This window comes from Panulirus ornatus, chromosome 41 (assembly GCF_036320965.1).
Source record: "Panulirus ornatus isolate Po-2019 chromosome 41, ASM3632096v1, whole genome shotgun sequence".
NCBI classification, from domain to species: domain Eukaryota; kingdom Metazoa; phylum Arthropoda; class Malacostraca; order Decapoda; family Palinuridae; genus Panulirus; species Panulirus ornatus.
This window is the reverse complement of record NC_092264.1, coordinates 6,404,387-6,429,872: the sequence shown is the minus strand read 5'-3', so window position 1 is coordinate 6,429,872 and position 25,486 is coordinate 6,404,387. Positions and strand designations below refer to the sequence as shown.

Below are 25,486 nucleotides of genomic sequence, written 5' to 3'. Positions count from 1 at the left end.
ATTCTTCAACTTATCAGTTATTCTATTTCTTAATCTGCTTCCAAGTCTTTTCCTTGACTTCTTTTTTTCTTTTACATCTTTTACATAAGTCCATCCCGCCTCTTTAACTTACTCTCTCTCTCTCAGACTGTGAATTCCAGTCATTTTAGCGATCATTTGTTGTCATCATTATTACTGCGGCAGCCAGTATCCTCCATTTACCCCCACACTAAGGCTAGCCCTCCACCCTCCTCCCTCCTCCCGTGTCTCTCTCTCTCTCTCTCTCTCTCTCTCTCTCTCTCTCTCTCTCTCTCTCTCTCTCTCACCTTCTTGGGTTTTGACGTATGATTCTGGTCAGATCGGTGGCATTTTCAGAAAGGCCATCGAGACATCGCCTTAATGACAATTGTTTTTCATAATGAAAACACTAGCTAGAAGATAACAACACTTTAGCCTTACACAATGGGTGTGGTTCTAAGTGGTCGTAACAATTGTCTGTAAATTCTCTTATACTAGAACTCAAAATACTGGGTTTCCGATGTTCAAGCATCCTCGTTATCACGGTAATGTTAACATTAATGCCCAGTGTTGTATCATTGTATGCTTTGCCTTTTAAACGACAGTAGGTTTTAGTATTATAGATCTGATCTAAATTAGTCGCCGAAGCTTAGTGTAATGTGTAAAACCTTTATATATATTGCCATCAGTCGGTTTCCAAGATGTAAGCTCTAAACATGGTTTCATTTGAAAAACTAATGTGTTAATAGCGAATATACATACGTTATGGTATGTCTTTAGTTGTAGTTGGTAAAAACTTTTCGTGGTTGTTCTTGTTTATGCAGCAGGTATTAGGGAATGTTCAGCGTCTCTGTAATTCTCTGTACTTGTCGGAAGTAACCACTAAAGATTTCGTGGAGAGGTGTTGACTGGCTTGTATTTGCTCGTACAAGGGGTCCAGTGATACCTTATGAAAAATGCTGCTTAACTTGCATTTGGTGTCCATTACAAAACTTAGGGAGACATGTTGATGAAGTTTGATTTATCTGAAAGTAGAAGTTGCAAAATATTGCTTAACCTTTTACTTGTAATGGCATCCACTAGAAACTTTATTGGTGCATATTGATCAACTTGTTTTGATTGAAAACTTCTTGGGAGCAATATATTTCGGCTTTGTGTTCTTTAGGATTAGAATTCCTTTTTTTAAGGTATGTCTCTTGTCTTGCTGTCCCATGTAACGCTTGGAGCATATTTCTTATACCAAAGGTCTATATGACTGATGATTACGAGAGACTATGAGGAGGGCAGCTCACTGGCGTTCATATGACGCCTGCGTGACACCAGTGCGTAGTGAACTTTCAGAAATCTTAAGATAATGGAATAGTGGAAGAGCATCACGAAGGGGGGTGAGACGAGAGATAAAGTTTGTTAGAGTGTGCTAGCAAGGTTGGAGGAGCAAGTTCTCACCTGCATAGCAACCTATCTCCTGCCGACAGGTGATAATTGCAACCTCATGGTCGTTCTACCTGACAGGTCGGGAGGTACTGCTATGTGTGTTGAACTCTATTGATTTGTGAAGATGCTCGACCCATGACCAGAATAACATTGACATTTTTCTTTATCATTCATGGAGTCTAAGAACCAGTAATTACTTCTTCACTCAAGATTACATCTAGACTTGAACCAGTAATTACTTCTTCACTCTAGATTACATCTAGACTTGAACCAGTAATTACATCTTCACTCAAGATTACATCTAGACTTGCAAAGATATTTTTCCCTGAATAGACTCTGGGTATCCCTGACGACTTACCTTTTGAGTCTCCATGGCAGAGCACCTTACTAGATACGTCTACCTCATCTTCAGTGGTACACTCACAACACTGACTGTCATCATTGTCTCTTGTACCACTTTGAACCGAGTTCCACTGAAGTTTGATTCTTGAGTCTTATATATATATAGTTTGTTTACCTTAGATATTAGATTATAGGTGGTCAGTACATAGAACACATTTCCTCAGCCTCTGCTGGTTCCCAGTGATAATGACGTACACGCAGTTGTCATTATTACGTTTGATATGTAATTGCTCTCAGGTTACATACCAGTTAGTTACTTTGGTTCCTCATGATACAAACATTTTTCACTGTCACTTACGACGTTCACTCCTACAATCATGACAGAAGTCACACACTGTTTTTGGCGTTTCCCAGCCTCACCAGGTGCTGGGATTCACACCAACGCACTAGATGGCACTACACCCACGAATGCCAATCACAGTATTTAGATTAAAGCTTCTCTGTGGGATCCATAAATGAAGTAAACGTCACTGAGGCACAGCGGCGGGAGACTTCAACACCTCCGTGGGGTGCGATCCAAGTCCCTTCATTTGATGGTCACATTATTTTCACTTAACCGGCTGAGACACTCATGACTGAAGCGTCCATTAAGGTAGGTGTTCAGCATTCGTCCTGACGCACTCTACAGTATGACTGACTCATATCCCACCACACGAATTCATCACGTGTAATCATGACTTGTCATAGGATTGCAATGTATCAGAAGCACTATCACCGAGCCAGTGGGGAGTGAAGACAGCCCCCTCCCCGGAGTCTCCAGGTAAGTGATAAGGGAAGGTGTGGACACGTTCACGAGGCTCGGGCCCGGACCAGGTACTGCGGAGGGAAGTCCAATACGGCAGCACGTGTAGTTAGCTCAGTCACGAGAGCCGTGCGCTGCAGACCCCTGGCGGTGCGTCCTGCGCGCACACCTCCCTCTGTACTAATGTCCCACGCCGCCCTCCCCTCTGCCTGTCTTCGCCTCTTCTCCTCCGCTGCTATCGCTACTAGGTTTCAAGCGTCTTCTGGAGGAGAGGTTGAGATATTGATAATGATAATACAATCAATTCCAGTCCCTGTGCCTCCCAGAATGACGAGGCGTCCGCCATTGGCTGTGTCACTTGTGACGTCATGATTCTGGCGCCCGCTATTGGACGGAAGAACGAGTGACAATGTCCCGGCGCGCTGATTGGACGACCCTGAGAAAAGAAGCTCAGGGGCGCGAAACTGTGTGATTAGATGATACAGCAAAATGCGGATCATAGGCACTCTTGCCGCAGCCGCCGTGTTACCCACACCGGTTGCGGTGCCTCCTTCCGCACTTGGTACTTGAGCCGAAGCATCAGACATACGCAGCTTATGAGATAACAATCTGCGGTTTCCGTTTTCGCCTGAAGAATGACGTATAAAAAAAGAGAAATCTTTCTCGATATTTCACGGTGCTGATGTTAAGAAGTGACACTGAGTCACCGTGATAGAAAACCGATCTAAAGTTACACCACATACTGAAGCGAAAGTGTCAATAAACAGAACACATTGCACTTTACAACTCCACCTTTGTATTTACGACAATCATAAGTCTGCCATGTTTATGGTAAATCGGTCGTTGTTTCCTTAAATATATCGTTACAACTGGCTCATAGAAACACCTTTATTGTACTTCTGCGATAATTCTATGGATTAAGATCACCAGATATGAACGTCAAGTGGGTGAAGGAGGCTGGAATTCACCTCACTCTGCTAACGTATTCTCCTCATGATGTGGTTTTATCCTGTGATCGACTCGTGATGTGAGGGCGTCCTGGAGATGCTGCCCGTGTTGTGAATCCTCGACGTGCTGCCCGTGTGCGTGCGTCCTCGAGGTGCTGCCCGTGTTGTGAGTGCATCCTGAATGTGCTTCCCGTGTTGTGAGTGCGTCCTCGGGGTGCTGCCCGTGTTGAGAGTGCGTCCTCGAGTTGCTGCCCGTGTTGATAGTGCGTCCTCGAGTTGCTGCCCATGTTGTGAGTGCGTCCTCGAGGTGCTGCCCGTGTTGAGAGTGCGTCCTCGAGTTGCTGCCCATGTTGTGAGTGCGTCCTCGAGTTGCTGCCCATGTTGTGAGTGCGTCCTCGAGGTGCTGGCCGTATTGAGAGCGTGTCATGGAGACAAGACATGTTAGCATATGGTGTAAGACTGCATGGGTCTTAATGTCAGGAGACGTGTTGTGCATGGTGTTGAGTGTGTCCTGGAGATACCACCTGAGTTTTGACAGTGTTCCAGATGTGCGACCTGTTTTGGGAGTCTGTCGTATATTACAGTGAATGACTTAGAGATTGGGGTCCGTGTTGTGTGTGTTGTACATCTTCGTCTCTCCTGGTTGTTACCGATGTTACTTGTGTTATCATCTCTCCTGGTGTTACGTTCCTGCTGTAGTCGTTAATGTGTGCTCCTGGTGGTGTTGTGTCGTGTCGAGAACATCTGTTGTCGTTAGTATTGTTGTCTGTTGAGACAGTGTTGCGAGCACTAAGTGTATTGCTCTTATGACCAGGTTCAAATAATCTTTTGCGTTTCTGCTGACTTCGTATGAAAAATTGTTTCGCTCTCGAGAGTAAAAATATGTATTAGTATACGACGTAAGAACACCATATAGGAAGCACTGTATTATTCTTTTTCTTCACCATACGTTTGGTAATACCTTCCTGCATTGTCACAAGATCAGATAAAAAGAAAAACCAGCAGCAGAAAAATTCTTGACCTTCATTACCCCTGCCACTGTAAAGCGGTTGAGAACCACAACGACCTCAGCATTTCCTTATCCAACTTGTGACATCTCAGTGGGAGGCGCTCAGCACTGGGCCAGCACCTGCCACCCACTCCAAGGTAGTCTGCTCCATTGCTAGAGTCCCACCACCTGCTCCCTGCCCTCTTCCCGGCACTTCTTCCTCCTGGCGCCAAAATGATTTCATTCTTACGTGTCTGGTCCAAAAACACTTATCATTCTTACGTGTCTAGCCCTTGTGTAAGACCATTCCTTGGCCCAGTGCTAGGTCATTTTACTTGCTGGGTTATGAAATTAGGTCATCTAAATTATCTTGTCCTACGTGAAGCATTTCTTTTCGCATGCACTGCTACAGTAAGGCCACTTTTGTCTTCCCTGAAGTTAGGTCTTTTCTTCATGTTTTCAAAAATAATGTCTTTTTAGGCGTCAGTTTCCATTATCTATGGATAAAGGAAGAATATTTTTGATGGGTTCCGAATTTTTATGATGACCGCTTTTTCTTCTTTTTTACCCAATTCTTACCTCGGTGAAGCGGATATGTATCTGTTTTTGTCTGTTCTTTTCCTTGCGCTACCTCGCTGACGCAGGGGGGGGTGGCGATACTGTTACTGGACGCCACCATCATGTGCTCACATCGTCATTGGACGGAAAAGAGTACAGTGTCGTCGAGGAACTTTTCGCTCCAAAGTAAGTCTGTCATTTCCCTGCTCCTGCGTGTAGCGCATCCTGGTGCCCGCGGGATGCCTTAGGGGGTTGTATGACGATAACATACGTTCACGTATCTTGAGGCGTTTGTGGTGCCTTCTAAGTAGGTCTCAAGAGATTAGGAAATCAGTAACGAATTAAACATAGTAAACATACTATTTATTCTCCGATATGCTACAAGATCCTGATTTAGTGGCTCCATGTTGTTTATATCGTGTTTATTTTTAGACATAAAAGTCATAGTGCCGTATGCGAATATGGACTCTGAGACACTTACCAGTCAAAAAGGGTCACGTAATTTAGGCTTATTTCTCTCTGTTACAATGTTTCTGTAACCTTAAATACTACATGCTCTTCCCGGGAGTCATGTGTTCAACGCTGCTTATCTTACCTTATTCTTTCCTCTGATTAAATAAATCATATTATCATCTCTCATTGATCAGATTATTCTTGATTGCAATGACAGAGGAGGAAAAGAGTGTCCTCGAAATGTTGCACCGAACTCGACAGAATAAAGAATGAAGAGGAAAACTCTGGTTTGATTTTATGTTTTCCATGAAGTTATGAACAGAACTTTCATGATTCTTGGTCTCGCGTCGTGAGGGAAGAGTTCATTTGGTCCAAGTCTATTGTTAACTACAGGAAAGTAATGAAGAGACGTCATGGGGCATAGTCCGATAAGCGTTGTACACCTCGAGCAACATAAGCTGCTACTAACTCCTCCACATTGACAGACTCAAAGAACCGACTTGTTCAGCACAACTTCGGACCTTCCAACCGGCAACAAAGGTGTTCAGTTCTAGTTTCACAAGCCTCTCCCTGGACGGACAAATCTTCCTACTCACAATTCTATTACACAGAGGGAATTTAGCTCTTTTAAATCACAGGATTACAGCATTGTCATCCCAATGATGAACAGAAGAGTCGCATTAAAGTGTCAAGTCTTTACAGGACGCTACCAGGAGTGTTCGTCTTTAGCCGTCATTTGCATCATCACCACGCACCACACTAATGTATCGCCATTCATCTTCATTTCTGTAGCGGATCCTAAAGAAGAAAAATAATAGGAAGAATGCCAGAAGTTAATGTAATTGTATTCTGATTACATTTACTGAAATGATTCAGAAATACATAGACATATCGATCGTTCGAACGATAAAGCTGGATACATTGCTTCAGAACCAGAGGGAAATCCAGACGTCGTATTTGTTGTCACATGTGCGTCCCTATCCCTTAAAACATTCTGCTGTTTACTGTAACCTTAGTTCTTCGCTTTGAACGCCCATCAAAACCAGACAGTAACTGAACTTCCGTATCTCATCCTCTGTCTCCGCAACTGATCCAATTTAGATGAATATATCTATCATGCACCACCAAATAACGATCCTCGATGGACAGTGTTCTTGAACCATGTGCTAAGAAAATGGTCCTTACACAACAACTGTTCCTCATGAGAATCGCAGTCCACAATGGCACATATCGTCCATCAGCTGCTTAGCCTCAGACGCGAGCACCTGAGCCAGCACACCATCGTGACCTTGGCTGTGTTAACACACTGGTCACATTGCTAAAAGATAATCAGTTATGGAAAATATGAGCCGTATGTTCACCTAACCGAGAGGCCATCCTCACCTTCTTATAATTTGGCCTATATGACCGTGTGCTCTAAGGACAGAGTGACCAAACACAACATGTCGGGTCGTATTTCTTACACAAATATTATTACCTGGAGAAATAATTTGCGAGTGGAAATGACTAATTAACAGTCACATAAGATTCCTGATTTCTTTTTCCATGAAGTCACAGGTTCTGATGTTTAGACATTATTTCTGTGGTGCAAGTAAGACTTACACACACACACACACACACACACACACACATTCCAATGAGAACATCAAACACAAACAGTGTTAAGTATTTATGAACACTTGTAAATGTTCAGAATGTGGTGTTGCTGCTCTGCTTGGTCAGGCTGTTGAAGACTGAGGCCTGCAGCTCTTATGTAACCGTTAGAGTGGGTGGATCTGTCGACCTTATGGTCAGGTATGGAGGCATGTATCTGCGACTGAAAAGTCCCCCTTAGCAAGGGCTTAGGAACCCTTAGAAAGTTCCTGGGTAACACCAGGACTCTTGCATGTAGTTCGTCTTGGGGCATTAGTATATATAGAACGACACATACATACTCAACATACGTAATATGTTCATGTTAGTTGTTTGAAGCATTTAACTCTTACCTTGAAAAATAAACAGTGATAAGTATTTACTCTGAAAACTTAAGAGTGAGCCAACTTCATCATTAGTATCATTATTACTGACGGAAACGCCTTTAGTACCGAAGTCTGAGGGTTTATGTATATGTGAACACATAACAAGCAGTTGTCTTACTGACCCAGACAATCATACTTGACCAGAAGCAACTTAATCCTTCATTTTGTGTGTTATAGTTAATTCATGCTGGCTCGCGGAACGGTAATCATTAACTGAAGAACTTCATTCATTTCGTCTTTAGTTGACTGATGTTGATATATTTCCTTTTCTGTGTTATTGAGGTCATTTGCGCCACTACACAGCTGTTTCCAACACATCCAGAGACTGTTAGACGTTTTACATCATGTCACAGTAAGAGAGAACAGCTGCTGGAAGTCTTGAGAGATATCCAGACATTAAAAGAAAATTATTATCCTCTCCCAGTGACAGCTGAGTCTGACACAAGATACAGCTGATCCTCTCACATCACAGCATCGCTGAGTGTTTGGGATCTCCCTGCATTGAAAGCATATTCACTGTAGTAATATCGTTATCATTATTATTATGGTCTTATTATTACTATTATAACTGTTAGTAGTTGTAGTTAGTGGTGGTGGTAGTAGTAGTAGTTACGATTTCCATGGTCGTTATCATCATTATTGATATTTTTTTCAATAATAGCCAAGACAAACCACATCACTAATGCACCGAGACAGGGCCTTGATTCCACTCTAACCACTTCCTATTGGCGATAGTTGGGTTGAGGAGGGGAGGAACCTAACCCAAACCTCCACTTCCTATGCTTCCCTGACACCCTCCCTTGGTGTAAGTCTCGTGGTCACAGGTCTTATAACTAATTTAAGAGACAAAGGGAAAAGAGAAGTCGGGACGAAGGAAAACCCTTAATTCGGTAATGTTTTGTTTATTCATGGGTTCTTTGGAAATCAGGTGTTAATTTTTTCCACATGTGACTGGCGAGCTATTTACTTTATAAGGTAATCTTTTAATTTTAAAACCATCAGTCGACAAATTATGTCTAGTAGTACATTTGGAAGATGAGAAAAGAACACATTATTATAACCCTTTAAAGTACATGAATAGGGAGAGTCGTGAGATAAGACGCATATTGATTACCAACGTGTTTGCGTTAAGGCATATTATGTGCAGAATTACCCCTGAAAATGTCTCTGCATTTAAAACTCTGGTATATATTTCCTATTCACACTGCGTCTGATTATCCATGTGCACGAAACGGGAGGGAGTTCTACATCTGTCACGCCCATCTCCTGAACTTCATCTGTTACAAGACTTTATATTCTTTATATATACTGTCAGCATTCACAATCTTAGCACTCAAATTTTTCCCTTCATCCACTCCTCATATGCTATAAAAGTACTTTTTATCTTTCCTAACAACGTTCTTGATTTCATGGTTTTTCTGTCTTTGCATCTTTCAAAGAACTGTTCACTGTTGAAAGCATCAAACCGGTTTGAAAAAAAATATTTAAAGGGTATGATCAAGTCTCCCCTTAGTTTTCTATCTTCTATTACCTGTAACCTCTCACTGTGGCATAGTTCTCTTAATTGTTGTACCATCTCTGTCGCCTTCCTCTGGACTTTCTTGTATTAGTTCTTTACACTGAAGTGCTGTGTTCATTTCGGCTTGCTGTATGCTGTGAACAGTTGGCTGAATATTTCCTTATCTATTTGACTGCATACGATTATAACGTTTACCTGGTGGGTGTTGTCCCTTTTACGGTTTTGCTTAGGGTGGGCTGTGTCGACTTTCAAGTCCCTTTGAGACAGATTCGTGCACCTTACTTCCTGATAGCTACTATCTATATCGGGGCCTTCCCTCACTGTGACCCATCATCATTAGTTTGGATTAGTTCAAGGTTGAGTTTCATAAGCCAAGTATCAGACCGACCAGTCTTGGAGTTTGTCTAGTTCCCCTTGTGAATTGATGCAACCCCCATCACTCTTTACTTCCCTCACTGCCTTCGCATCATCCGCCACCATATTTAGGTATGGGATCAGTCCTGGTCAGTCATTCCCACGCAGATATAGGACCAGTGGACCCATGATCAAGTCCGGGGGATCGCCACAGGTGAACCCATATCGAGAAGGCTCCTCTGACATGCGAGCTTTTCTTCCCTTCCACTAACGTAATTTTGTGTGTGATACTAGTCTGGCCTCTCGTCCTCGTCCAAGGTGAAGATTCGGCCTCTTTGCCAGTGTTCTGTGTGTTACAGCGTAAGGTTTGTTGAGTGAGTGTGTGTGTGTGTCCGTAATCCGTAGTACGGTGTCTGTGTCAGTTAACTGTAGAGTGTTGAGTGGACGTGTGTATGTGTGTATATGCGCTCATGGTGTGGTAAAGTTGATTATAATAAACCTAGTCAGCTTAAGCGAGTTATCTATGCGTCAACACGACCGTACATAATCAATGCCACACCAGCTCACTATTTGAATTAAAAAAAAGGGGGTAGCATTGTTGCCAGACGTATAGCTTTTATAACTGTCTGAGAATGTATGGTTTTGACCAGTGTTACCAAGTATGCAGAAATTACCAGTGGTGCCAAATATTCATGCATGACGCATGCTGCTGTGTAAACATTACCAGTATGTGACTATGTAGTCATAACATGGCTACCGTTACCAGGTATCAGAAATGTGCTTTTCTTCATGGTTACGGTTGACCCTCACTATGTAACATATTGTGATAGACGTGTTTACAAAAGCCATACATGGACAGTTTTCGGGGAAGCCGTAAATAACGCGAGTTAACGATAATAAACAAATGATTTTGAGACCGCACATCTGTGAGGAGTGGTGGTCGGGTGAGTGTGGGGCGAGCAGACGGCCCCAGGTGGTAAGGTAGGCACTAACTGGTGTCTGCGCAGAGATGGGCGAGGGTCTGGAGTGGATGATCACTCTATGAAAACGGGCGTTACTCTGGAACTCCTTGTGCGAGTCCTGAAGGTGAGACGTAGGTACAGAAGTGGACGTGAGCAGAGGAGAAAGCATGGGTTTAGATATAGTGGGCGTGAGTGTAGTTATGGTGCGGAGATTTGGGCAAGGATAAACATGTAGAGAAGCCGTGTTGTTGTGGGTAGGAATCGGGGCTCGGTATGAAAGCGCGCGGTACAGTGTTCAGCGTGAGAGTGAACATGAAAGTTTAAGTTCTGCAGAGATACAAAACATGAATGATTCTGCTCTTTAGATCATTTTAAATCACTTTAAAGCGAGTCTTTCGGTTGAACATTATAGTCATTGGCGACTGAAATTCGTTTGAAATCCACAGATGAAAATATATAATGTGTTAATGATACTTCCTGAACATCTGTCGTCACTGCTCAAGAGCAGTATGACTTATATCATCGTCAGAACAATGTCACGATTGACTTGTGTTCGTGTTGAAGTTGTGTGTGTGTCTCATCCAGAGTACAAGTTATACACTAATCTCTTAGGTCGCGCTAAGGTGATGCCTCCTCGGGCAAAGGAGAGAAAACAGATTCACCGCTGAGAATGTCGGACTACTCACAACATGACCTCTTCATGGAGGACCAAGTTAACCAAGTTACAGTAATATCACTGTGGTGTGAGTACTGTTAAAGTGTGGTTAGTGAATTAACAGTTAATGGACAGGCAAATGGGGAGAAGCTCCCCATGTTCTCTCATAGTCTTGAGGTGAATGAATGAATAAATGCATATACAATTATATATATACACGACTATCGCCCACCCCCGTTTAAGGCATTGTCAAACTCGTACAACCGAACTGCTCCAAGTATTTAACACTATTTCACGACATGAACGACACTAGGCCCCCCAGGCATGTACAAGTTATCCTATATTGCCTGCCTCCTGGACAAGTAGTTATCCACTTACTTTCTGAATATCTTTCTCTCAGTATTCTAGAAACCAAGTTCGTTATAGACTGGTCCATAGTTCAGCGCTAATTTGAGGTCTTCTTTCTTAAAGGGTGAAGTGAATTCCTGCCTCGCAGTACCACACCGTCAGTACGGATGATGTCGCCACCAGTCTCAGCTCGGGGAGAACACCAGGCCATCACGTAAAGTTTTAGTGTAAGGGAAGGAGGAGACCTCCCCATAACGTATCCCCACCAGAAGCAAGATTAGATAGAGCGCCATCATCCATAGTGAAGGTGAGTCCTAACAACGCACGATGGAGGTGCACTCCAACTCACTCACACGCGATGAATATGATCGGGTAAACCTGTCTCGCAAGGTAAGATCTCCACCGCACAGCTGTAGCGCCATCATCAGCGGGGGTTGGGTGAAGTCTGCTACATATACAGAAGTATTCATCAGAGCTTGATGACCTGTTATACGGTCACGCTAGGTCCCGTTCTCGACTGGGATGAGTCAGACGTTTGATAGAAGTCCTCGAGTCCCATGATACTGCATTGTTCAAGAATTCATCGCATGTATTTCGATGATGAAGATAATATGCTGAGGTTACTCTCACATTCTGGTCGACATTTCCAATCGCGGGTGCTGAAATTATCGTACTTTATCTTCCTGTGTGATGAAATGTCGTTTTCAATACTTGTTTTTTCCTGTTATAAATTCTTAGATTTATCGGAAGAGTTCGTTCGTTTTTATGCTGAAGTTCCTGATGTTTTTCATTGAGTGGGAAAGATATGAGCCAGTGACGCCGACCAGACCACAGCCACAACTTAAGTAAGACTTTATTCACACAAGCCACCAGCCAGGGACCTTCACACGGCGGATCATCTGTGCTGAACATTATCAACTGAGGTTGACATATATTTTTTTTTTATCTACTCATCAACATAGCCAGATGCCCCTGGATGATCCTGGTCTAGTCTCAAGTTAGGGAGTTGACCCGACTCGAGGGTATCGGTTCCAAGGGATATACTTAAGCAATCCTGGTGACGACATGAAGACCCGGCCATCGTAAGACGACCATGTAGGAAATTGCAGCCACGTCTCTAAGGTCGCGAAGCACCGTGGGAGGAGACTTGACCAGACGACAATACAACTGCCATAACATCCACTCCAGCCGCCTTGCTACATTTCATCTTGCGTAAAGCTTTCACCGCCTCGTTATGATCTTGAAGAGCTACGGTGTGTGTGTGTGTCGAGCCATCAGGTCGGATGAACCACAACAACACGACAGATGGAAAAAAAAAAAGAATAAACAAGCCCCTCTCACACCCCGAGTGGCGAGAGGCGGGCAATGGCTGAGGTACGGTAGATAATGGAGGGTTACCTACCAACCAAATACGTGCACCTACGATAGTATTTTCCCGAGAGAGAGAGAGAGAGAGAGAGAGAGAGAGAGAGAGAGAGAGAGAGAGATTACCAAGTGGATGAAAAAATTGACAATTCAAACCAGTTGCGAAAAAAAAGAGACTTTCGAATAATGAAACCAAGGAATGAAAAAACGTTCAGAATGGTAAGAGAACCACCAAACTGTTGTCACGTAAGAAACACGAACAAGCAAACGACAGAGACAGCGTCGTGTGGAGGCTACGTCACTAACAGTTCCCAGTACATGTGATCATCAAGCAACCGTGGCTCCCAAAGGGCTGTCTGTATACTGTGTGTGTCCCAAGACGAGGCAAGTGAGGGAACAAGAGACATTTTTGTCATCAGAAAACTATCCTCAAAAGGGATTCAAACGACAGTCGTTTGATCCCAGAGACAACACAGTCGAAGTACATGATGATCGTGACATTAACATGTTCAGCAAGATGTATGTGATCCGAGAACGAGAGTTGCTGATACACACACGCGCTGGCTTCATCGTATGCTAGGCTCTTCCCAGGAGGAGTTATCAAGAAAACATCAGTTTCAAACTGAAACTTCCCTTTTTCCAGACTCTCACTTGTTATGGAAACTATCATATAGTATCGATACAGTAATGGCTCAAATGGCTGTTATATAATCTGTTGTTTAGGATTCACTTCGTCTCGCTGTTTTTATGCAGAAAATTTTTGTTCCACTGTATAAGCAAAGCGTATAAAGCCATGTCTAAAAGCACTTCAGAAACATTTTCTGAATGCGTACCTGGCGTGTCCTGTGTTCTGGCTGCATTAGTAACGTCCTGGTTGCATTAGTAGCTTGCCCTGGTTGCGTTAGTGGAGTCCCCTATGTGCACTAGTAGTGTTTCCTGAGTGCGTTAGTAGCGTGTCCCATACAGAGCACCATCTCTGCCCACCTGTGAAGGACAAGACTTCTGCCTTTATTTCCTCTATTATTTTGAGAAGTCAACGACACGAGAGGATGAAAAAGAGGAAGAAAAACAGATGATTGCATGGTGAGAAGAATATTGAAGGGGTTAAGACCTGACATAACCCTGGGGCTTCCAGTTGCAGGTAATGACAATATTGCCATACAATAAAGTACTGATATATGGTAGCCAGCATGACTGGCGCCTGCAGACGCAGGATTAGCAACATTGCCCGGAATGTAATCTCGCTGATTACACTTAATCACGCCTAGCTGCCTCTACGATGGTTTGAGAGAGAGAGAGAGAGAGAGAGAGAGAGAGAGAGAGAGAGAGAGAGAGAGAGAGAGAGAGAGAGAGAGAGAGAGAACGTTTCACTGCTTATGCATCACAGGCAACTCCAGCCCTGTATTACTTAGCCAGTTCCAGCATTTACCACATTGATTACCTTGCTTATAGTTTGTTCTAGTGCCTAAAGAAGAGATTAAACATAAGTGAATTTACATGTAGTAACGTAAAGCAAGAATTTATGATTTGCTCGTGGCGTTAACCATGTTATTAAGGTGATCACATCACAGAATACTGAGATGAATCGTAAATGAAGGTCTACGGATTCCTTTTAAAGACTTAGTATGTATCATTGTTCATATCTTATGATGTATTGCTCACCACGATAGAAAAGAATATATTCGTGGCAAGAAAAAGAATTTTTTCCCCCCAAGATTAGAATATACAGTGTGTTCTCAAAAGGTCTCGTAAATATTCCTCTTGTACTGATGAATCTTAACTCTCCATCTTGATGGTACAGTAAGAAAGTCGGGAGTTCTATTCACACGTGAGGTCACGGCCCAGCCTTCTCCTGCTGCCTCCAGGAGCGCCACAATAGCCAGTCAACCGTGTGGTGATAAGAAGTGTGGTCGTATGCACGGAAGTATATGACTGATCTTTTCTAAGAGTCAAATCCGTCTACACGTCAGTGAAATTTGTGGTCACGCACCTTACCCAGATCCCGTTCGCTGCTGGGAAAGTGGACACAACTCCAGACCGAATCTGGTGATTCCAGGGAGGCCATATAAAAATGTCAGATTTTTTTTTTTTTTTTAGACTTGTTCATATTGACTAACGTACACATTCTCTCTCTCTCTCTCTCTCTCTCTCTCTCTCTCTCTCTCTCTCTCTCTCTCTCTCTCTCGTCACGGGATTGTTGGGGTTGATGTTCTCTTTCAGGACTAAGCAACACTTCCGGTACAAACATGGCTTCATGTGTTCCACAACTACACCAACCGTAAGACCAGTTGGTCGGTAATACTGGAAGAAAATGTCTCCGCCTGCAGAATGTCTCCTTTCTGAAGCTTAAGCGAATCAGCATATGATAGACACGAGTTGCAAGACGGTCCTATGGCTGGTTCCCAGGGATGAGGAGGTCCTGTTGTCTATAACATTCTTTTCTTCAGTATGATGGAGTAAACACAAAGGCAAGAGGCAGGACGTAAACGGTTCTGTTGAGGTTATCGTTACACGCACACGCACACCCTGGGTGTGTCTGTACGATGAATTATTGTTGTTGAAAAGAATCAGAATTGTGCATCATCCCCGCACGGAAACCTGGACCAAAGGAGCAGTTCTTGTTCACTCGTGTGTAGAGAGATGGTGACAGTCTTGTCTGGATGGGAATGTTCGTGTGAGCTCTCGTCCGCTTCTTCCCAGAATTCCTACGTCGAAGGGCTATGATAGTGATAGAAAAAGAACGAATGGTTGCGTCTTCTGGCTCCTCCGTTATGTATTCTCTCTCTCTCTCTCTCTCTCTCTCTCTCTCTCTCTCTCTCTCTCTCTCTCTCTCTCTCTCTCTCTCTCTCTCTCTCTCTCCCCCTGCGTAGCAATATTCCACACCTCCGTGTCAAGACAATGGGCCAAGTCTCTGTCATGACGGGTTGTGCAGCACAGGTGAGCTCTACCCAGCCGGAGCGTCAGTTTAACAGTTCGACGGTAGACGGCTTGCGGCATCCGCTAGACACATTTCCTGCTCAGAGAAGTCGTCGTTCTTGGTACCCGCTGGCCTCTCAAGCCAATGAAATCGGTCTCCTCAGTACTAGCTGGCCTCCTCAGCCAGACTTCCCACCGCCTCACGTGGAGTCTCTGTTCTCTGCTGGTTCCTCAGTCCAGACCTCCCACCACCAGTGAAGGTCGTCCTGGACCCATCAAGCGGTAGTGAGGAGAATGATAATATCCCTCCTGCGTCTCCACATTATCCGGTAAGGAGGGCATCAGTGAGGGAAATGTGGTTGGAAGGTTATCAGCTGGACAGTAGGTTTTATTGGCATTGACTGCAGAAGTATTATATACACGTTTAGGTAGTGGTAATAAGAGCGAATAATTTCTCGCACCTCCTTCATGATGGCAACCTACTTAGAGATGAGTGTGCCTCAGGTGTCTGCGTTATGTTGGATATTCAGTCTCCTTGTTTATGTCTTGTTTTATTCATGTACTCTCTCCAACTGAACGTAATCATACAGAAAGTTTGATCACCCTTGTTACCTCATCTTTGACGGTGTTACCACCAGGAGCTGAGAATTTCTTACATTGACTTTTTAATTCAAACGTGGTACTTGTATGAACAGTTAAGGGTTGAATCAGCAGAGCCGGTGAATATGATTCGAGTTAATTGCTGAAGCTAACTTTTACTGTGAGAACTGTGTAGCTTTAGCAGTGTGAGTTCTTGTTCTTGTGTCGTCAGCTGATGTAGGTAGGTGACCGTATCTTGTGGCCTTCCATCGGTTCACACGCACTTGTCGGGTCTTCTGACAGGTGCCTGAGCCAACCTGCAGGTGAGTCACAGCCCAGCAGCTGCGCCTCACCCGACCGTGGCTTCACCAGCACCGCATAAGCCATGTGAATGCAACGTTTATTTTTTTTCTCTCTCTTCACGAAAGAAACGACATTTAAAACTTTTCAAATGTGTTAATTTTTTCGTTCTTCATCACATTGATGTGCACTAGGTGTTGCACCGGTGGTTCGACAAGAGAGAAAAAAAAAGAATAGATATGTGGCATTCATCATATTGAGTTAGATTTAGTAATGTAAGAAAAGTGTATGCCGATACAAATCCAACAGAAGAGATGCGGGCAAAAGAAACATATTTGATACGTTTTACTGCGTAGGTTATATATTTTTCCCTTAATTATCACCGTTCCATTATGTTTATTGATATCAGTGACCTCTTCCTAGGGTCTATAATGTCAGGCGTGGTACGAGAGAATGGTCGGTAGTCACCACTGACGACCTCGTTTCAGTCACTCTCCCGCAGAGGAGTCCCTGATAAGCAAAGGCTTCAGGTTAATGATCAGTCCGCGGACCTTCAGGTTTACGATACCGTGAAATTGATATAGAATTTTGTAGATGTTTTCAATAACACTGAAGGGTTTGACTCTCAGATTCTCCGCGGTATTTAGCCTTTATATCTTGCTGCTTCCATGACTCTTAACAACTCTCTTCATTTTCTCAGCGAGGAAAAATTTCTACCACTAAATTTTATCCACCTGTGACCACCTGGTCGTCACGAGACTGAACAGTTGTGGGTATAAGGGAAAACACGCGTTATGTCTTACATATTCCAGTCTTATAAAAGTGAAATGACTCGGGATGTTATCTTCGCCATCATTAATCATGAAACTCAACAGATGCAGTCGGATCAGATGTGTCGTACACTATGTAACCTACCCAAAGCGACACGTTGTAGCATGAGGCTATCAACAAATTCCCCAGCTCAGGGTGAATGGTGTTATATGTATCCGTATAATGATAAGGTGAACAGGTTTTTTTTTAGCTTAGGAAAAATGCTATCAGAGCGAAGGACTCGGAACAAGACCGCATGGATTCAGATCTCAACACGATGTCCTTTAGGTTCATATATCAAAATGACCTTCAAAGCTTAATTTGCATTATGTCTACACATTAAACTATGGTCTATTAAACATCAGTTAATTTTTTTCGCTTATTACGATCTCTCATACAATTCTGAAATTTCTTTTTTCATTTGGCAAAGAACTCAGCAATCGACAACAATATGGGAATCGTATGACGGCTAGTTCCAAAGTTAGCTCTTCACAAATATTGTGATGCCTATCTGTGTTCAGGTTTCTGAATAGCGTATTTGTAAAGGGTTTAAGCTGTATTTGAATAGTTTCTTCTGACTTTGTCGCTCGTATAACGAGAAGGCTGAAGGAACCGATTTTGCCTAATGTTTTCTTGCGTCGTCAAGAAATTTAATACTTAGAAAACGCCCATAAGTTTTTAAAAAACTTTCATGCAGACAACGTGTTGAGAATGCGTTTTTGATTTCTATATGATCTGACCGAATCGCTTTGTTTTACCGAGTCATTAAGACCGGATAAGTAACCCAAAAGTATATTGCAAATCAGTAAACACTTGTTTAGTTGCTAAAATGTAGTCTTATTCCAAATGAATATGATTACACTAAATTTATGGCATTCATACATAATGCTTAAATTTCATACATCTTCAAATTACTTTAAATTCCATGGAAAACCAGCGTCATTAACAGAATCTTACACAACGCAGGATCAGTTTTCCAAAGAATTCTATCAAGATTTGTGTTGGAAATAGTGGTGAGAATTTGCTTAGTCTTCTGGAGCGTACGATCCTCCGTTAGAAATGTTGTTATGATTTTTTCCAATTACGTTGATTGGGAAAAGTAGCTCCCCACTTACCAAACAGTTTCAGTCATCTATTTCGTGAGTTTTACTGTATTCCCAGGAGACGGTCACATTGAAAGCCAAGACTTCATTTCGAAGACTTTTCAAGCTCAGAGATCTTAAAAGTGATGAAGTATAATCGCTTGTGTTTAAAAGGAAAATTTGTAATCCATTTCGCATTGGTATGACGAGGTAATGCTTTGGTACACACACAACAACCACCGAACAGCATTTCTCTGTCGTTCATAACCAGACACTTGAGATAAAGGAGCCAGTGTGGGTGTCATCCCTAGTGGCTTCACCCGTGAAGGCTTCCTCAGATACGTTCCTAGTATCACTGTAATCACCATCGAGTTCGAGGTGTACGCCTGACGTTGGAAATCGCGGAAGTTTGAGCAGATTACCCGAGTTGTCTGACACGTAGATCTTGCCTCACGTCATCGTCAGGATTGTGCACGTTATAACAGTCATCAGAGTTTACGTACTGTATTCTTCCCTGAGCTTCCTCCTGGCTCTGATTTCTCTACTTAGCTTTGTTTAATCTTTATGTTTAACGTGGATGCAATATTGTTTTGGTAGATACATTTTTTTTTCCAAGTCATGGAATTGTCTTTTGTTTATTTTCGGCTCTGATGACGGTGCATGCGATACGTTAAACAACATTAGTGGTTGTGTATGTTGAAGGTGTGTGTTGTTATGACTTCTTGTGACCTTCGATAACCCTAGAGGTAGTGCGAACACGGCTGCATTACCGGATCAAGACGTTTATCCAAGCTCTGGTGATTCTCTTATCATGCTATGCTTCCCGAGCTTCATATTGGTAGCACACACGCACTTGGCTTAGGCTGGTGTGTACGTGTGTGTGTGTGTGTGTGTGTGTGTGCTGTTAATATGGATACATCGAGAAAGGTAAATGCGTATCTTTATTTCTGTAGAAAGTTTCCTGTTGGATAATCCTCTTTCTATTTTTTTTAGAAAGTATTACCGACAGAGATGTATCCTCCGTAGTACAACAGTTCAGAAGTATCCTTCTGTATATCTTGAATATATATATATATATATATATATATATATATATATATATATATATATATATATATATATATATATTATCCCTGGGGTTAGGGGAGAAAGAATACTTCCCACGTATTCCCTGCGTGTCGTAGAAGGCGACTAAAAGGGGAGGGAGCGGGTGGCTGGAAATCCTCCCCTCTCTTTTTTTTTTCCAAAAGAAGGAACAGAGAAGGGGGCCAGGTTAGGATGTTCCCTCAAAGGCCCAGTCCTCTGTTCTTAACGCTACCTCGCTAACGCGGGAAATGGCGAATAGTTTGAAAAAAAAAAAAAAATATATATATATATATATATATATATATATATATATATATACATTATCCTTGGACGATATTTTTACCTCCTCAGTTCATTAATCTTTTTATCATTCTTATGACTAGAATCAGTGTGTGCGGGGGACAGATTAGATACAATCATCTTTCTGAGCATTGAACATGCCTGGGATATCGTCTTGGAGCTGACATGGTCGCGAGAAACACCATGATCGATCAAGGAAGAGAAATTGCTATAACAATGAGTCTGATAATGACGCGAGGAGTGTGAATGACGGCGGCAGTAATTGTCATGAACATAGTCATGATGTTACCGAACATGAGGCTCCAGGAGGATTGTCACTAATGGTGATAGTGACGAGAACAGCACACATGATAGTGACATTGACAGTGACAGCAACACTGTATATGACTGTGGCATTAACAGTAAACATGAGTGGCAGTAACAGTGAACATGATAGTAACGGTAAACATGACAGTAAACATGAGTGGCAGTAACAGTGAACATGATAGTAACGGTAGAGATGACTGTAAACTTGAGTGGCAGTAACAGTGAACATGATAGTAACAGTAGACATGACAGTAAACAAGTGACAGTAACAGTTGACTTTTACGTTAGTATCAAACACGAGGATGACCATGATATGACTTAGACATCATTAACCAAGTTAGTGACGATGGTAGTGCTCGTTACAGAGGTAACAGTGGTAACCATGTGGCGACAGTAGTGCTCGTTACAGAGGTAACAGTGGTAACCATGTCCGTGATAAGTCATTGCCAGTAATCTCGGGTACTCTGCACTGATTGCATTGTACATATTCCCTCAGAAAAATTCACCAAGAAAAGACTCATTTAATTACGACATACGCCAAAAATACAGATATTGATATATATTTCATTGTATATATTCAGAGAAAGAGGCTTCTATTTAAAACGACTGGCAGTCGACACTTACATTTGGTTTAAAGATACAAAAGCCATAAATGCAGTGAGATTGTATAATTTCCTAGAATTGTCTTGAACCCCTGGAAAAGGATGGTCATGATTTTCGATTGGTAGTTAACAACTGTCTTACAGACCTTGGCGGTCGATAGGTTTAAGGCCCAGATAAAGAACTATTACAAGAGGGAGTATATGCAGCTCGACTATGGTCACGTATGTCATGTACTCTCATACACATGTTTGCCAAGCGTTCTCCAACTTATCCTTCTCCAGCGTTCTCCAGTGCTCGTCATGGCCTTCTGTATGACCTTCCCACAAAACGCCAGCTCACCACCTCGTTGTCAACACATTCTCTTCTTGAATTATCGAGTCGCATCAACCCTCCGCCTCTTTAACTTTTTCTGACTCCTATCTCATTCCATGTTCTTTGATGAATCTCCATTTCTTTCCCTGCCAACTGTATCCCCCATTACGTTCCCTGACCGCTGTATCTCGCATCACATTCTCTGACCTCCCCATCACCTTCTCTAACCTGCCTCTCTCTCCTCGACTATCTTGCGAACGCCAAAGCAGTTGCCCACAGGCAACAATGCCTCACAATCAGTAGCCCTGAATAATGTCTTTCCTAGCTCAGCTCTTTAGACAAAGGAATGTATGCTCATCCCGTCTTGGTCATGGCATGGAGCACACATCCTGCCACTCTAGTTCCTGCCGAAAGTAGTGTTTATTCCCGACCTCCGGGATGTACCTGTGTTATCTGGGGTGGTGTGAAAGAGTGGCAGGGTTGTTGTTGTTGGTTGTGTGACCGTGTGACCGTGGTGAGGAAGGTGTTGAAGGAGTAGGGAACCGCTGCGTCACTCCGGTAACAACCACGTCGGTGACAGCAAGTGAAATCCTTGATATTAGACGTATGAGGAGGCCGGCCCTGGGAAGAAGACCCAATGATCAGTGTCTTACTGTCTGTTTATCAGCTTGTTTGTCTGTAGTAATGATGATGCAAACAATGTACGGTATATTGACTTAGCTGCAGCCACAGGCATATGATGCACATTGTGACACAGATCTGCTAACGAATGTTACAAAATACAGACGCGATTGGCAAGAGGAAAGAGTTTAGTTAAATACAGTAGATATCAACATATCTTTATAATCTTCACACTGGATAGGACTGGGCTGTTTTCATAGTGGTCCGAACAAGCTTGTTTGGTTTCGATATGGTTTTGTTGCTGGAGTACACAACTCGGGACGAGAGATATTAACAGGCAGGAGGTAAAGGTGGCGGGGTGGTACGGTAGCTTCACATACAACTGTCGGAGGAAGTCTAGATTTTTTTTCTTTTTTTTTTTAAGGCAATCGGAAGGGTCACTGTTGAGCACTTTGGGAAGAATGAATGATGCACAAATATTCTTGCGTTCAGATCCAGGGAGTCCAGATGTCTTCAGCCAACCAAGAATGACTGATCTGATGATGACACTGGCCTGTTCCTACCAGTTAAGCTTGTCGTCCACAGTAACCCCCGAGAAGCAAAACCTGGAAGGGAGTAGGGGTGGGTTGGGGAGGCCTAGTGAGAGAGCAAGGAATGTTAAACGATTCCAGACGAGGATGGTATGGAAGAAAGTGTGTGTGTGTGTGTGTGTGTGTGTGTGTGTGTGTGTGTGTGTGTGTGTGTGTGTGTGTGTGAATTATGTTTGTAACTGTGACTTCACATTTCGTCAGTTGCTGTATCGTGTGCAACCTGAATAATCACTTTGTTGAACGTTTATAAAATCTTTCCAATTTTTTTAGACCAACAGTCTCATTCGTAATTTAGTAAGAATTCTTAGTTCCTTGTCATTATACTGTTGGTGCCTCCCTAGTATGTTCTAGGAAATCGTAGTCACGAAGATAGCCAAGAGCTGTGCTGATGTACTAGCCAAGGATGGTAGCTTTGGGGAAGGGCCTCACCCCTCACATGGTACCATCACCAATGGTGACACGGCAAAGAGTTGCACGCCCCCAGCATGACGCTGTAGAGAGCCAGAGTGTCAGGACAGAGAGCTGCACTGCCCCAGTATGACAGGAAAGAGAGTTGAACGCCCCAGCATGACATGAGAGAGAGAGAGAGAGAGAGAGAGAGAGAGAGAGAGAGAGAGAGAGAGAGAGAGAGAGAGAGAGCTGTACTCCCCAGTATGACGAAGGCAGACGGTCGCTCGTTCCCGTCATTGATGTAATTGGATGGCGGAGGTTACCTCGAGCTAACCCTATTTTCTGCCTTGTGACCAGTCTTGCCCCACCACTGCCAACACCGTCACGTGGTATATGTTGACCAATGTATACGATATATCAGCTCTGTCATCGGTTCCACTCCATATATGAGCAGAATTACTGAGATGTGTACACGTCGAATTATGGTGTCTTGTTGCAGGGGTCGATCCCTCCTCCTCAACACACCTGAGAATTAGTGAACCTCTGGCCTCTTGACGATAGGCAGAAAACACGAGTCACTGGGGTGGGGGGAGACACGCCACATGTCCAGCGTACGATATCGTATTTTCTGATGTGATGATGATGTCCTTCGGACCTTCGCTCCTCCTACAGATGGCTCTCCTTGAGAGACTTTCCCTTTTTCTTACATTTACCTTCGTCATGTTATCTTCCCTGATAATTTACACTCGTCATGTTACCTTCCTCGCATTTACTTTTCTTGCCTTACACTCGCTCACTCTCGTCATTCTGCCTTCCTTACACTCACCCTCGCCCCACCCTGTGATCTACTCTTAATCACCTGTAATGTGACGACCCGGTAGGTAGACAAGCCAGGCTCGCCTCAGGTACAGTGTTTAACACAGGTCTCCGTACCACCTCCTTCTGGTATGTGCTAGTATCTGCCCTCAAGAGACCGCCTTCTCCAGCCATCATGAGAGCATATACAGTGTTGGCTCCCGTGAGAGCACGAGGGACATTGTCTCATCTCTCGTGGGAGCGCCGGAGACACCGTTAAGGCCCATCGTGAGATCACTGGGAACAGTGAACATAACCTTTGTAAAACATGAGGAAAGACTGTTTGCATTGCTTTCTGTATGGTTTTATTGCATGTCGTTCAAAGTCACACACACACACACACACACACACACACACACACACACACACACACACACACACATATTGACCACACAGTAAGGGAGACTCGTCACAACTGTGTCATGGTACTCGTTAAGGAACCAATTTGTATCCCTGAGACAGCAATCTCGGTTTTTCTCACCACTCATGCAGTTCCTGTTGTGTCTTGTCTCCTTGGATATCCAGCAGTGACTTCGTCCTTGACTCTCTCTCCCGTGGCTCTTGCATCAAGTGCTCATTCATCGTATGCTGCAGAAATTTGCATCGTAATCCAGCTTGTGAGGAAGGATTTTTTTGAGTTTTACTCATTAGAGATCTCTGAAGTTTTGCAATTTGTCTTTCTGTCGGAGCTAATAAGACTTGCTGTGCTTCACCAGACAAAGGACAAGTTATGTTCCTCTTGATTTATCTTTTATGTCAGCGGAACGTAGGGTATAACACGAAGGTAATGAGTGTCAACACCTGTTTTCAGCCAAGGCACATGCCAACCCTACACTGCGGCAAGTAAGTAAGCACACAGAAGCCATGGCTTAAAAAGAAAAAAAGAAGAAATCTTGTTTACTAAGGCAGTATTCACACTCGTGCCAAAGGCAATCGGATCCTTCTGGTCATGAGCTCACACCTTACACCTAACCACTGCTATTACGAACTAAAAACGACGCAGTTCCTTTAGGATTCAGGATAACCAGAAACTATTCTTTCAACAGAGTAAACATCACTGTCAGCGGTTTCTGTATTCGCTTTTTTCTTTTATGAATATTTTTATTTTTCGCTTCAGCTACGTTTCACACCCGCGGGGCATGTGCGTCCTCCCTGATGTGTTCCAGTACTTTGCCCACGTTACTCTAGCGGTCATGTTTTCTCATTTTAAATGTAATTCTCTTCTCTGGATTTTTGACAGCCTGTGGCCATGCTTATTGTTGTCACTTGATAATCTGTTTAAACTGTAGTATTTAAACCTAGTTTCTTTTAGATACATTTTTTATTTACGATACGGAAATTATTACCTTTCTGTTTCCTTGATATTGAAAGTTTTGGTGTTCATCAGTGTAGTTTTGCTACGCGCCTTTTTTTTTTTTTTTTTTTTGCAAGATTCTTATTATGCTGGACAGCCAAGATATGTGTTGATTTTGTCCATTTTCTCCAACGAAATACATTTGTCCAAGATCTGGAATTAGATACTGCAGGAACTACGTCCCAACCCAGCCCTCCCCGACAATGTCTTCCTTGCATTCATTATACCACTCGCCTGATGAGTACTTTCCAAGGACACGTCCCCTTTTCATTTGAATATCCAACCCTGTGGTACACAGGACACGTACACTTCACACTCTCTGGATCATGACCCTTGGTATGAGAGGCCAGAAGCACTTGTGGAAGATAGACTGCTTGGCTTTGTGTTCGCTCCTACCACCACATGGCTGCACCCGTCATGCCCATGTACCAAGTAACTTTTCACCGCCGTAATGAAGGATGATTTACGTCTGGTTGTTTGTTACGACGGTTTACGGGGTGAGAGGTGTGGGTGTAGTCCCCCAGGACGCGTGCTCTTCAGACCCCAGGCTGTGAGGTAGGCGTGTCCGTGGGAGGCTGGATGTGAAACGCACGTAAAGGTCCGCTGCGCACGTACGCCAATATTCATGTTAACCTGAGAC

General features: G+C 43.3%; 2 protein-coding genes across 2 annotated transcripts in view; one reads left to right on the top strand and one right to left on the bottom strand.

The window, feature by feature from the left end:
* Window positions 1-2,800, bottom strand: part of LOC139761639 (uncharacterized) — a 37,793-nt gene extending 34,993 nt beyond the window's left edge. Inside the window, 1 exon segment of the mRNA XM_071685924.1 lies at window positions 1,790-2,800. Coding sequence (XP_071542025.1) covers window positions 1,790-1,804 — 15 coding nt within the window. The 5' untranslated portion in view covers window positions 1,805-2,800.
* The window catches only part of sav (scaffold protein salvador), a 1,023,444-nt gene that overhangs the window by 809,113 nt on the left and 188,845 nt on the right, over window positions 1-25,486 (top strand). The window contains exon 16 of the mRNA XM_071685935.1: window positions 11,501-11,684. The gene's annotated coding sequence lies outside the window, so the exon portion shown is untranslated. The remainder of the gene's footprint in view (window positions 1-11,500; window positions 11,685-25,486) is intronic.